Raw genomic sequence first — 14,569 nt, 5'->3', positions numbered from 1 at the left:
TGCGCCTCTCCAGAAAGCAAAATGACTGAAAAAGCTATAATAATCCTTCGTCTTATCACCAACGAGACCGAGTTAGTTTTTCCGAGTCCCCAGGACAGGAAACATAACCACGGCGGCATCATTTGTGCAATTAAGCATCGCACGGAAACAGATGTAATCGTGCCCCGGGGAGCAATAAACGAGAGAGTAACAAGCAGTCACCCTTTGAGAGATTAGAAATCAAACAGCCATCAGCTTTGCAGGCGCGAGAAGCAATAACCACCTAAAGGATGAAACCGAAACCAGCCGCACTATGCATGCGCTCGGATGCGCAAGGGGAAGTCGGTGTGCCGCTTTGGAAAGAAATAAAAAAAGAGAACCAACAACAGAGAGACATTGGCACATGAAAAAAATTCCACGTATTTCCAAAGTGTGGCAGCACATGCCAAGCAAGCGAAATGATCAAAAAAGGCACGTGTTTTAAACATATTGGCATGTCGTACATGTACGGCAAAAACCCTCAAAGGGTTACATAACATCTTCAACTATCTGCTTAATAGTATTGTGGTGTACACTTTTAATAAGAGATAACCTACACATGCTATGCCACCATTTGTTGCTGCCTCTTTGCGAGGAATTGCCAAGTATGTGTCGTTTGCAGGAACAAAAGCAGCTCACCATCACTGTATTTTCCCAGAAAGATGCTTTCCCAACCCCAGGAACTTGTGCACAGTCCGAAGTGAAGTGCGTACAAAGGACACTACCACAGCATACATGGGTGTATGGCACTGCAAGTGCCCCGCAAATCATGGCATGAGCTGTACACAACTAGCTAGGGACAAATGGCTCCACACACAAGCATTTCAGTGAAATGGTGGCGGTTTTTGTTCAATAGGATATTGCTGAATATAAGCATACACATGCTACAGTAAATGTTGCCCAATTCATCTACTCTGCCACCACAGCTGCATTCATTCTGTGTCATATATTGGAAATTTTCCTTAGTATCAGTACCATGCAGTATCACAAGGACGTGCAAGAGAGCTGCACTTTTTCCCACACTTTGTTAAAAAGAAAGAAAAGGCCTTGAGTGGGCACATTAGGCAACATTTACTATGTGGCATCATATATGAATCTTCATTGGCATTGCCGGCTCTTGTCATGAGATGCACTTGGTGATTTTAGCAGAGTTTTTGGCAGGTGCCGCATACATTCAAGAGCACTAACTGTCCGAGCATCGAGATGCCTTAGAAGTGTGCTGACAGGCCCTCAGAGCTAATTGAGCTAATAATTTCAGACGTTGCTATGGCACTTTATCATTTGAGGAAAGTAAAAGAATACATTCGTTCCTCAGGACCACACAACCTTTTGGACAATTTCAAGGACCTTAGGGAGTCTGAAAAATTGAACACTGACTGTACAGGTGCTCAGAGAATATTTTGGAATGCCAAACAGGCAGCTGTTTGCCAGCACAGTGCACTAGCGAAAAACAGTCATGGTCTGCGTGTGTGTAGTCTCCATAGCAAGCAAGCCTCACTCCCTAGTGCACTTAAAATGAAGTTGCCCCGTGCCAAATGGCAAGCGTGAAGTGCCTCTTAGCGCTGTGGCAATGGATCTGGACAGATGAGGGCTTTTAGCATGCAACGCACACAGAATGCTTGTGGCCTATTCTCATCGGTATCTGCATCCACTCTGGGAGCTAGCCATTCCTTGTGTTATATGGGTGAGTTATACTCCAAAGCGCGCGCACACACAGAGTGCACATGCATTATAGTATTTTTAAAAGTGTCTTACTTTTGAAACAAACACTTCAATTAATTAATTAACTGTTGGGGTTTAATGTCCCAAAACCACGATATCATTATGAGAGACGCCATTGTGGAGGACTCCAGAAATTTCGACCACCTGGGGTTCTTTAACGTGTGCCTAAATCTAAGCACACGGGCCTCAAATATTTTCACCTCCATCCAAATGCAGCTGCCATGGCCGGGATTTGATCCTGCGACCTGCGGGTCAGCAGCTGAGTATCATAACCACTAGACCACTGTGGCGGGTGAACAAACATTTCAGACATGCTTGTGGTAAAAATATGGCACATAAAATGTGGAAAAATTCAAAACAGGCCTTCTAAAGCATGGTAGAGGTGTGTACTTGCGTATGCCCCACTCCAGTTTAATCATGACTAAGAAATCCTAGATCAGTGAGCATTGCGCGCATGCAGATTTTGGACACTCATTTGCTTGATATTTCTCCAGGGACAGCAGAATGGCAGTGAGGAAAAAAATAAATAAATGGTGGCCAGCTTCCACGTCCACACCGCAACATTTCATAACGCCATTCCTTACACTTACAACCGCTTGCGATGAACCAAACAATGCCTTGGAATACAAGAAGTAATAACCACGATGACTTTTGTCACATAAAAGTTAACCGCGCCTCTCAAGTCGTCAACGCCAGTGTGCTGCAAAAGAACTTCCAACTTTTTTAGGAAAAGCAGAGACTGGTCAATAAATGATTCCTACTTCCGCACAATTGAGGCCTTCATGGATAGGCATCAAAAAAGAGTGAAGGCGAGATGGCGGCCACCAACAAACACACCATTATGACTTAATAGTCGACAACCGACAACAGAGTGCGCATCAACAAAAAATAAGCATTTATGCCATCCACTTCTTATTTCTGGAAAAAACATTCTCTTGTGAGTTTACCTCAAAACACAACACACCAGGCAAGGTTTAAGGCCACAGTATGCTTGTATGAATGCCACATAAATTTCTAATAAATGCTATGTCATTGCATTTCTGTAGAACTCTGTACATTCAAAATTTTACAACTGTGACCAGAAGCAGGAAGTACATGGTACCTGAAGGAAAGGCTGATAGGAAGCCAAGGGCTGCACTTCCAGTGACTGGTAGCGCCACTTGAGTCTCACTGAGGGAGGCGTGCTCTCCTTTGCTCCAGGAGTTGGTGGCCCTTTCAGCTCAGGCACCAAAGGGTACCACTTTTCAGTTACATGGTGAGCCCGAGCAGGCACAAGAGGAACAGTCACCATTCCCAGTGCTGTGCTCTTGTCACGTCGCTTGCGCCTGTCAGCCTCCCGAAACACAGTCACCGTCAAGGTGTTCACAGCAGGCAGGTGGCTGTGGTGAAACACACGAGATGTCCCTCATTACTACTGATCACATGAGCCCCCACTTGAATCTTTTAACACTAACTGATAATTAAACTTGGCTGCAGCAGATAAAAGCTTCAGAAATTCCTTTGCTTATCTTACATGACAAAGTATGAGGGGAAAAAAAAAAGAGGAGAAATGGAGTGGGTTTTATAAGACAAAAAGTATAAACCCTAACTTTACAAGAAAGCTCTACTAAACAGACTTGGCAATTAAAATTGAATATTTGAAACACAAACTCAAATGTCCACATGGCTGTTTTAGACAAGAGCTTGGCATTACTGGTCAGACTTTTATGAACTGCCTGATAAAGAAAAATTAACTTGCCGAAAACAGCCACACGCACTTTTTTTTTCTGATGTAATTGGCTATTTGTAAGACCACCTGAGATGTTAATTCCTCCACATGTGGTGCATACTTCTCCAAGGACAAGTCATCGAACTTAAGCATGTTACTTGTTAAATATACAGTTGCTGACTGATAATCTGTACACCAATAATTTGGACATACCTGATTATTCCGACAGCTCCACGTCACTGTCACTGGCCCCATAGAGTTAATGTATAAAGAAAACTGAAATGTTACACAAAATACTGCACACCGTGTGATAATTTGGACACTAGCTTCGCAACAGTGTACTAATTTGCTCAATGAGTTGAACAGAAAGAGCAGTATTTTAGAACCTTTTAACAACCAAAACTACCAAACCAATCATCTACCAACTGCCGAAAGCACCCTGGTCTTGGAACAAGCCAGACCACTAAGTCCTAAAAGCTACATTTGAATGATTTTTCGTATGAATTCCGTTCTGTGCATCCAGTTAGTTACTTTACATGCACTCAAACCTCATTATAACAAAGTCACAGCTGCCACGAAAATAACTTCGTTATATCTGAAAATTCGTTATAAGTGTCTATTTGTAACACTGTAGCTATGACAAGACTATTCTTCATTTACTTCGTTATAACCGATAATTCATTATATCCATGTTCGTTATATCGAGGTATGAGTGTATTAAGCAGCAACACAAACTTCTCCAAGCAGTTTCACATGCCACCAACTGTACCCTCAATGACTCTTGAGAAGTATGTGATTATTCAGCAATCACAGTGAGGTCGACATTGATATTCCCAGGGTGCATGTAGTGGCTGCTTCATTTGAAGCGACAGCATGGCAATGGTCGAGGTACGCGCAACAATTTTGTAGCAATCCATTCTGCTCAATTTGGCACCTCCATTATCCATCATTTACAGCCAACTGATCCAGTTGATAATTCAGGTGGAGCTCTAACCACTGACAAATCCCTAAATAATATGCCAATCTGAGTGGTCCCCAACCACTGCCAAATCGTGAAAAGCATGTAAAGAAATAGAGGAAAAAACAGCATCATGAAAAAAGTGCAGATACGAACTGGGCCATAAGCAAGTGCATGCAGCAAGGCACCGAATAACTTGGGCCAGGAGCATTAACAGGAGACAACATTATCTGCAATGTTATAAGACAGTGTCCTTGGCACTGCACTAAGAGTACCTTTGCTTGCAGATGCCAATGTGTATAGTGCTAGCCATGAAATATTTACCTAATATATGAAAATGATGACCCTAGAATACAACACACTTTCATGTTGGCACATAAAAGTTCTTTATTTCTAGGCAATTTTGGCAATTTGGACTTCAGGTTAATCAGAGTTTGTGGTGGTCCACTTCAAGTCAAAATTATCGGTCAGCAACTGTAAATGAAATATCTTACAGAAAAAGCTTAAAGCTGTGACTGAGCACTTATGTGGTCTACATTGCATCAATTCACAGCAGAATGTTCCTTAGAGGTGTACAGCAGTTAAGTTCAAATTTGCAATGATTGTCATAAAAACTTAATACAGTAGATCATGAATATGTTGAACTCGAAGGATATAGCAAGATAGTTTGACATAATGAAAATTTCGAACAGAAAATATGCCAATCTGAAACTTATCTAACCACTATGCATGTCTAGGGCAGCCTCCAGAGATGTATGTGTAGTACAGTCGAATCCTGCAATAACGAAGTCTGATACAATGAAATTTCTGCCACAACGAATAATTTTACATTCCCCATCAGCTGCCCATAGAAAACTGCGAAAAATGGCTCATCACAACGAATACTCTTCCCGGGTACTTCAGCCTCAATGAAGTTTTCATGAGTGCTACCACATAAGTTAAAAGGAGCTTGCCTAGGATTGCTGCGAAATTCCGCAAGCAACTCGACAATTTCTTGTTGGCTCGACTTCCAGAGCCATTAGCCGCATTGCAACACCCGCGTCTTCATCGGAAACACGCTTTCTGCCACCACACGCACATCCCGGTAAACTTTTCGCCATTGAGATGCTTGGCGACAGATCGCTCACCCACCATGATGCTGCCGGTGGGTTTGATGCAGTGTTGTATAAAATGGCGTTCCAAGGAACGCCATTTTGTAATGTAATGGCGTTCCTTGGAACGCCATTACAGTTCCGCCATCAGTGGAACTGTAATGGTAACTCGTTATGTTTTCGAGAGAACGGCAGAGGGAACGACATTCCTTCTGTAAACGTTCCATGGCGTTGAATAGACCCACGTAGGCAGAACATCATGCAGGGGCGATGCACGACTGGGCGAGGTGCAAAGAACTACCATTTGCCTGTGACGTGACTGGGGCACTTTTTTTTTTCTTTTTGAGCTCTCTTATATTTTTTTAATGACTAGCGCAGGAACGTCACCTGGAAAGGGCACCTTTCTTGTACCTTTGTTGATGTTTCTGTTCGGTCGGCTCGAAAGTCGCAGTTGTTTTAATGAGACACCGTTAACGAGCTCGTTTCGCAGAAATTCCAGTGTCGTTGGTTGTAAGCAAAAAATCAACGTTGTCCATGAGCGAAAATTCGCGGTAGACGCATATAAATAAATAAAAATCTTCAGTTTCAGTGCTGCGGATCAAACCCACGCCTTCCGCATGATAAACAGGCGTTCTATGACAAAGCCACTCCAATGCTTGCCTTTTTGAACAAAATAAAACAAGAAACTATACCAATGCCATGTAATGCGAGGAGTCTCCCTAACGGATGCAATATTGCGTGGGAGAAGCTCGTAGAATCGCACCATATGCGTCAAAACATGTGGACTGCGCAACGAATGGTTGTGGTTTAAAGGCCCAACCATTAAGAAACGCTCAGGCATAACAAAGGGGTGCTATACCATCAATGCACCTATCCAGGGGAAATCCGCACTGCCGCGAATTATCAGCAGCGGTATCAACTAAGTGAGCAGCTGCGCAGGTGCACGTGTTGCCTTACAGATGTGTAGTGGTTAATTCGCCACTTCACAAAAGGAATCATTGTGGTATAGTGAGCACTTCGCAACAGTACTTGCATTAGGCATTGTAGGATAGTTTGCAACACCTAAAGTTACGCGCACAGACGCTCCTTTTCCTTGCAGCACGGTTGAGCTATTCACCGAGAAGCGAAGCCAAGCTAGCGATGGTGGTTTCACCATCGGTGAAAGGTGGTTTCACTTCAGTGGAAGGGTGCTATACCATCAATACACCTATCCAGGGGAAATCCGCACTGCCGCGAAGCCCCACTTCAAGGTTAAATGAACATACTACCCTCACTTCAATTCATCGTTTTTTAAGTTTAAATGCTTGTTATACCGGCTATATGCTCTAAGTATAGTAAATTAAAACGCAACGTATTTTACAGGTTATCACCTGCATTCTACTGAAAGTCAAATCCTGCTGCTATTCAAAGTTGCTTCCACTTCCCTTTCAACCAAAAAGAACATTTGCACATGCCTTCTTTCAATTAAAAAAAATATTGTGCAGGTTAGTTGGGTCATCATAAATATGCTCATTTTTCTTTATGACATGTGACATATACTATTTGAATTTGATTCGAAATTATTTGACCCTATTTGCTTCGAACCTAAAATTTACTATTCGCACAAGCCTACAGAGAATGTAACAGATTCTCTGGATACGATAAATGCTGTGGCGCAAATTTACCAGAAAGTTGCTGCTCTTCATGAGTATCAAGTCATGGAAATACAGTCGATCCTGGATACATCGAATTGTTGGCTATATCGAACAGTTGAGAAATCCCCTTGAATTTCCTATGCAAAAGTATGGGGCTGGTGCGCACGTATATCGAACTCCCACACAGCGAAACATCCGCTATATCGAACGCTGTGACGCACTAAAGCCCAGAAAATGCATTTTTCCCAACAAATATTGATCATTTTTCGGCCGCGTTCTAACAAGTTCCGATCCCTCGTGGCGCGCAGGTGACGAAAAGTCGTTGTGATTTCATTGCGTTGATCTAGTTCGCTGCGCAGCGCTTGTCACTGCACCGGTATATTTGATGCGCGATCTGCAGGCTTTAACGCGCGGGCATAGTGTTTTTCAAAGAGGCTGACTGCCGAGGGCGCCAAAATGAGAATGCAAAGTGACTCGGCAGCCTCGTAGTAATGTTTGCGTTCCCTTTCTTTTTTTGTTGGCGCATGATGGCATGCGGGCCCGACAAGTATGGCCTTCGAGATGCGCAACCTCGTGACGCATTTTTGGTGTTTTCGGTTTTAAAACACACATCTCATAGGCTATGCTTTTTTTCTAATTTCTCGCCAAAGCAGCGGCTGCCTTCTACAAAGCCACAAGTGCTATCGCTATCGCCAACATGTCGACGGTAGACAAATGTTTCTTTGTACAGCGTTGTCTCTTGCAGCATGTGGACTTGTGTACTTTTTGCTTCGTTCTTGATAAATTGTCATTCGGGAGTCGAACTAAACATTGTCCGCTCGTAGCGATAAAAATGATGACCGGTGCTTGGAGCGACGTCAAGTAAAGCACAGTCGTGCACCGTTTCCTTGTGAGCCTTGGTACCAGGTGACGACTTTGGGTGCGCACTGACCACGGCGGCGTACGGTGCGTCAGTGGATTGACTTATTACGTTTCCGGGCGCCGTATTGGACGGGAGCACAGCGAGTGACTTCATCGGTGCAGATAATGACGTAGCTGTTTCTGACTGCATCGATGCCGAGATCATAGCTGACGTCGCTGGTGCTAAACCCTTTACCGCGCTACAGAGCTTGCATCGGCGTTCAACGTCGTCGTGGCCGAAGGTGCTGAATTTGCTTATTTGGAAAGGTTCAATGATATTGATGATGACTTGATGAATTCATGGCGCGTAAGAAGCAAGACAAGTTTGCGGACTATTTTCATGCGAAACAAAGTGTGGTAACTTGCAAAAGAAGAAGTCGTTGCCTTGTTCTTTAGCTTACCGTATTTACTCGATTCTACCGCGCCCTTGATTGTAACGCGCACCTGTTTTCCGCGACCAAAAAAAAAAAAAAAAAAGTACAACATCGATTCTAACGCGCACCCATTTTTCGTGAGAGAAATGAACAAAAGAAGTCCGTAGGAGTCCACCTTCGCACATTCATAAGAACAAGTATTTGGCTTTTGAAGAACTAAAGTTTCAAAAAAAAAAAAAAAAAAGAAAACACAAAGTCAAACGGCAAGCATTGCCGCTGAAACTGTCACCACTACGGCGGCAACACGAGTCGCATAATGGATCAGTCTTCGTCACTGTCGGACAACTCCTTGTCGCTGTCAACGCTCTTCGATTTCGGCAAACAGGCCCTGCTTTTGTCCACAGAAACTTTTTCGTGAAGCTTTGCTGTAAAACAATCTTCTGCTTCTGTTTGCGCCAGTCTTGCACGCACGTTTCGGCAACTCCGAACGACCGCGATGCGGCCCGATTTCCGTCCGTCTCTGCACATGTAATAACTTTTCTTTGAAATGCAACATCGTGGTGCACTCATCGAGTATTTGGAGTTGGCACTTCCATGCCACCGATGCGAATGTAGAACGGGATGACAAACTCCTCAGCACACGTACGAACTGAAACAATGACAGAAATGGCCGAGGCGCGTAGGAGGCGGCCATTTTGAAATGCCGATGGCAATAGGATAACCGAGTTTCTTTTTTTTTTTTTTTTTCGGTACTCGATTCTAACGCGCATGCGATTTTTCTACTCGTTTTGCCGAAAAAAAGGTGCGCGTTAGATTCGAGTAAATACGGTATGTGAGCGAATCATCATATTCGCGCTTTTTACGATTTCCAAAAACTATCGAGGCCTGCAGTGCTTTAATTTAAGCCTTAAATATGCATATTTTGTAGTTCGAATTCTCGATATATTGAACTATTTCGCGGTCCCCTTCGAGTTCGATATATCCGGGATCGACTCTAATGAATTATGAATACAGCTCAGACCACTTATAACGTAACCGCTTACAGTGCAGTACCGGCTATAATGCGGTTTTTTCTGACTCCCGTTTACTCTCCCACAGAACTCCATGTATACCCATACCGCTTATTGTGCAGACCCCCGAGATGAAAGACCGGTTATAATGCGGCTGCCGGAACATTCTCAGAGATGCGAGGGTGCGAGCGTGCTTCTCAGCGGAGATGCGCCAGCGGGGGAGGGAGCGGCGACGGCATTACAAAGGAGGAGGGGTCGCGGAACGAACGAACAAGGAGCGGGGGGAGAAAAAAAAAAAGGGATGGCTGTGGGGGACAGCAGCCCGGCGCAGGTGCGTGGTGTGAGGAGGGGGAGCGGTTGCGCGGCCAACGGAGAAGCCTTTTCCCCCTTCGGCCGCTTGACATGCGCGCTTCGTCGTTGCTTCGTCGTAGAGCGCAGATATCGCGCGTGCAACCTCGATTCCCCCGCAAGTAACAATGCTTTGAGACGCGATTGAGCTTTCGCCTTTGCCACCAACAGGCGGACTTAGAAGCTTGAAAGACTTTTTCAGGATAGTTGCCGCGGCTGTTCTCCCGATCGCGAACCCAAACTTCGTTTCACGCGTGATGCCCTCGGTTTAGCTCGCGAGTGCGATCTCTTCTACTCCCGATCTCCGTGTTGCCTAGGGCAAGCTTCTCGCGGTGGCATGCCAAGTTGCAATGCGCACGCTAGGCCTAACGAGCGCTAGCTGCCATGTCGGCGGCCGCGGACTACAGAAGTTGCGGTTTGGTGCCGAGTCAATGAAACATTTTGCAATTGTTGCATTTAGAAGGGGTGACTTACATCTTTTACGAAAACGCGGGCGTGCGTGTGAAACACTCGAGTGGTGGTTTGTGGTCGCCACCGTTTTCGACATCGCGGACGCGCAGTGTGTTACCGCGGCGACTTCCCGTGACGGCGCATTTTTTCCGCGTTCGTTATGTCGGCACCGCAGGTCCGCGGACGCTAACAGTTCAACATTTTCAAATGTAAGCAGATGCAAACTTACGCCCCAGTCGCATGCCGCGATAGTCGGAATCGCGCGCCTGCCTGTTGGTCATGTTTTGTACACGTGCAACCTTTCAAAAATGTTGTTTTGGTTATAGTGCGGTACCGCTTATAGTGCGGATATTCGCGACTCCGGCGACTTACGTTATAAGCGGTCTATGCTGTACAATGCAGTCAAAGGCTTTCCTGAACCTGCTGTGTAATCAGTTTTAAATGCACCCTTTCAGAACACCACTTTTTAGTGATGCAATAGGATAGGCACCTGGCCCCCAATGTTTCATTCATTGCCAGAAACCTCCTTTACAGCTGTCTTCTGGAGCAAAAGAAACTTACTGATGACCTGGGGTTGAGAAGGTGAAAATTCCGTGTTAGCCTACAATATGGTTGGAACAATATCTCAACAAAAACATGAAATTATTAAATACGCATGAAAATCTGCACATGGTCACATCAAAGTACAGTCAAACCCGACTACACTCAAACCTCGTTATAACGAACATGGATATAACAAATTATCGGTTATAACGAAGTAAACGAACAATAGTCTTGTCATAGCTAGTGTTACAAATAAACGTTTATAACGAATTTTCGGATATAACGAAGTTATTTTCGTCGCAGATGTGACTTTGTTATAATGAGGTTTGAGTGTATATCGAACTCGGGTAAATCTAATTATCCTTTATATCGAACTGTCTCAGAACACGACAATGCTTTAACATCTACGCATGGGAAAAGTTAAGGCTATATCGAACAAAACAGCCGGAACACTTGATATAGCGAACATCGAGTAGTGCGATATGCCCCAATAAGTTGGCTTTTCCACACCCGGAAGGGGGATTTTCAAACATTTCGGAGAGTGCACAATGTGATTAGGAGGGCGCCGTGCATAGCCAATAGAAACCATCGCTTGCCATCGCGTGCTTTCTCCCGTGGTTCCTCGTCGTCGTGGCCATCATGCGAGGTCGCCGTTCGCTTCTGAACTCCCTGCCTTTGTTAAAGCATAAAACGAAGAACCTGGATGTTCTCCACGAAACTGCCGGTAATCACCACAGTCGTACGTGCAGAAAATAAGCCTGACGTCGCCACTGCGTACAGAATCCCAAGAAAAGCACTGCGAGTATGATACTGGAAAACAACGCCAACATTAAGGACAAAGCAGTCAAGCTGCCGGCGCCCAACAAGTACGCACAGCTACGTTTGAAGATGTTCAGTCTGTTTACATCGGCACTGTGTTTTCTCGCCTACAACTCGTCCTTGCATATAACCCGTACCCCACGCTAAAAACCGTAGAAAAATAAAAAATAATCTTCCCCGCATACTGCTGTAAGCCGCCTTCCTAGTATTACCGTGAAGCAGTGCCGTCAAGCCAACTTGCGTGCCGAAATTCGCACCGAAAGTATACGGTGCGAATAATTCTTTAGAAGTTTTATATCGAAGTATACGATATATCGAACTAATTCCTGTTTTTCAGCGAGTTCGATAAATCCGGGTTCGACTGTACATTAAAAAATATACAGTAAAACCTCGGTGATAAGATCACGGCTCGTACGAATTTCGGGGTGATACGAATTTTTCTGTAGTCCCGGCCAAGGCCCATTAGCCTGCAATGTATTGGAGTACGGTTGTTGCGAACCGATTTGCACCCCGCGACGTTTGATACGAACGTATGCTAGCGCACAAGTACGAACAGGTGGTGCCCGCGCTGTCCCGGAAGACGCGGCAGTCACGCGCGGGCATGCGCTGTGCGACCATCAACGGTACGTCGTTGCCTCTGAGATAGTGCGCGCGAATCTTGAGGCCTTTAGGCGCCTTCGCGTTTAAATTACAGATGACGTTGACGTCGCACTTTTTTTTTTTCCCCTGGCGCATTGACGCGTGCTCCTGTGCTCGAGGCAGCAGCGTCTTTGTACTGTGTTAACACGTGCCTGCCACGTCGATGCAAGCCATGTCCCCGCAATCAGACGTTCTAAGAAACAAGACTGAAACTTGGGCTGCGGGTCCGTCATGAAGTCCCATTAAAGGTGGCCGAAGACCACCAGAGGCGAAGCGGACGGTCTTGGCGAAGGAGCTTGGCCTCTATCTATCGTGTGTAAAGCGCTTCTTAGTAACTTTCGCCGCGGTAATCTGGTGTCATGCAGAAAAGCGTAGTACGATTAGGAAGGGGTTACTAGCGGTCAAGCGTCACAACACATCCGGTTCATTAATTACACACGCGCGCACGCACCGTATAATTACGAGTACAAGTATGATCGCTGAAGTCTACAAGCTTCACTGGCAATCATTCAGAGCTGTTGATGACGTCGCTGCGGCCCTGAGAAACACTAAATCAAAACGTATGCAAACTTTCTATTGTCGCATACTAATTTTTCATGTTTTCTGGTGATACGAATTTCGGATGATACGAATATTTTTGGTAACCCCGCGAGATTTGTATCACCGGGGTGTTACTGTATGAACATTATACAATATAACCATTCCATCGTAACATCACGGTAGCCTTGCTTATAAAAGAGAACTGAATTAGCTTAAATCCACAAGACTCGCTTCCATCAATTAGCTTTTGCCTTCAAGATCATGGTGCGCTCACCTGAACTCAAAGTGCTCCCCCCAGAAACAGAGCTGGGACTTGAGCTTGGCTGAGGTGCGTGCATATAGTGTTCCATCTAAACGCAGCTCACAGAAGTACCGTTTCTTCGGTGCCAAGCCCTTGGCCTCTAGCACCCAAAGTCGGAGAGCATTCTCAGTCCGGCGTATGGCATCCCGCTGTGGCTGAGCAGCCTGTCGCAGCCGTGCCAACCAGTGCAGGCACTGCTGCCGAGAGCGGCAGGCGTATACACAAGCAGGGCCATCACGAGGTGCCAGCTCAAACCAATGCTCGCCTGCACCCCGCGGGGCAGGGCCCTGCAGAAGTGACACAAACAGGCTTAATTAACGTTACAATAAATAGCCAATATAGCAGTCACATGAAGTTGCAGTGAACATGGGGGATACATATAGCGTCACCAAAAACAACAGTGAGGTTATGGAAAAAATGCAAGCATAACATATGCGTTATCACACACTCAATATGAGCTTCCAATAGTAGAGGTAGCTCTGAGAGCGCACAGGTGCCTACATACAAAAAATTGGCGAGCAAAATATCTGTACAGTGAAACCTCGGTGATACGAATCTCACGGGACCACCAAAAATATTCGTATCATCCGAAATTCGCATCAGCAGAAAGCATGAAAAATTAGCATGCGACAAAAGAAAGCTGGCGTACATTTTCATTCATTGTTTTTCAGGGGCGCAGCAACATCCGCAAAAACCCTGAATGATTGTCGGTTAAGTTTTTAGATGTCGGAAATCATACCAGCACTCATAAATATATGGCCCGTACGCGCGTATTTAATTAATGAACCAGGTGCGTTGTGACCCGCGACAGCAGTAGCCCCTTTAAAATTTTAGTATGTTTTTTTGCATGACATTGGAGTACTGCAGCAAAAGTAACGAAAGAAGCGCTTTGACGCGATGGAAGAAGGCCACAAAATTACAGAACCATGGTCTTGTGTTATGATTTTGTTATCGTGGAGGTGTCGGGGATGTGTTTGGGATATTCACGGCCATGCCCGCAGAAGTGCGACCTGAACCGTCGCGCATGTTGACACTGTGAGGCGTGACTCCTTCGCAAAGACCATCCTGGTCTTCTTTCGGTCCTCGTCCACCTTTCATAGGATGTCTGATGCACGAGGCATGCACGTGTAAACACAGTACGACAGGAGCCCGCTTTGACGCATTAGAAAAAGAAGCATGGCGCTAATATCCTCTGTAATCTAAATGCAAAGGCAAACGGAGGCACTTAAGAGCTTCAAAGATTCGCGCACACAATCTCGGAGGCCGTGACGCGTCTCTGAAGGTTTATTCTGACCGTAAGAAAAGTGTTTTTCTGACACCATGATTCTGACAATTTGGAGGTGCGGCGCGCATGCCCATGCTTGCGTTCCCGCGCTCGTACGTGCTTGGCGCATCTCCAGGACAGCACCTTTTCATACCTGTGCGGTAGCATACGTTCGTATCAAACGTCACTGGGTGAAAATTGGTTCGCAACAACCGTACTCCATTGCATTGCAGGCTAATGGGCCTTGGCC

At 45.4% G+C, this 14,569-nt stretch overlaps 1 protein-coding gene across 2 annotated transcripts in view; it reads right to left on the bottom strand.

The window, feature by feature from the left end:
• Nucleotides 1-14,569, bottom strand: part of LOC119403765 (ras GTPase-activating protein raskol) — a gene marked incomplete at its 5' end in the record, with an annotated part of 185,247 nt that overhangs the window by 117,057 nt on the left and 53,621 nt on the right. For both annotated transcript variants that reach the window (XM_037670599.2, XM_037670600.2), the window contains 2 exon segments: nt 2,843-3,119; nt 13,029-13,342. In XM_037670599.2, coding sequence (XP_037526527.1) covers nt 2,843-3,119; nt 13,029-13,342 — 591 coding nt within the window.

This window comes from Rhipicephalus sanguineus, chromosome 1, assembly GCF_013339695.2.
Source record: "Rhipicephalus sanguineus isolate Rsan-2018 chromosome 1, BIME_Rsan_1.4, whole genome shotgun sequence".
NCBI lineage: Eukaryota > Metazoa > Arthropoda > Arachnida > Ixodida > Ixodidae > Rhipicephalus > Rhipicephalus sanguineus.
This window is presented reverse-complemented; position numbering and strand designations above follow the sequence as displayed.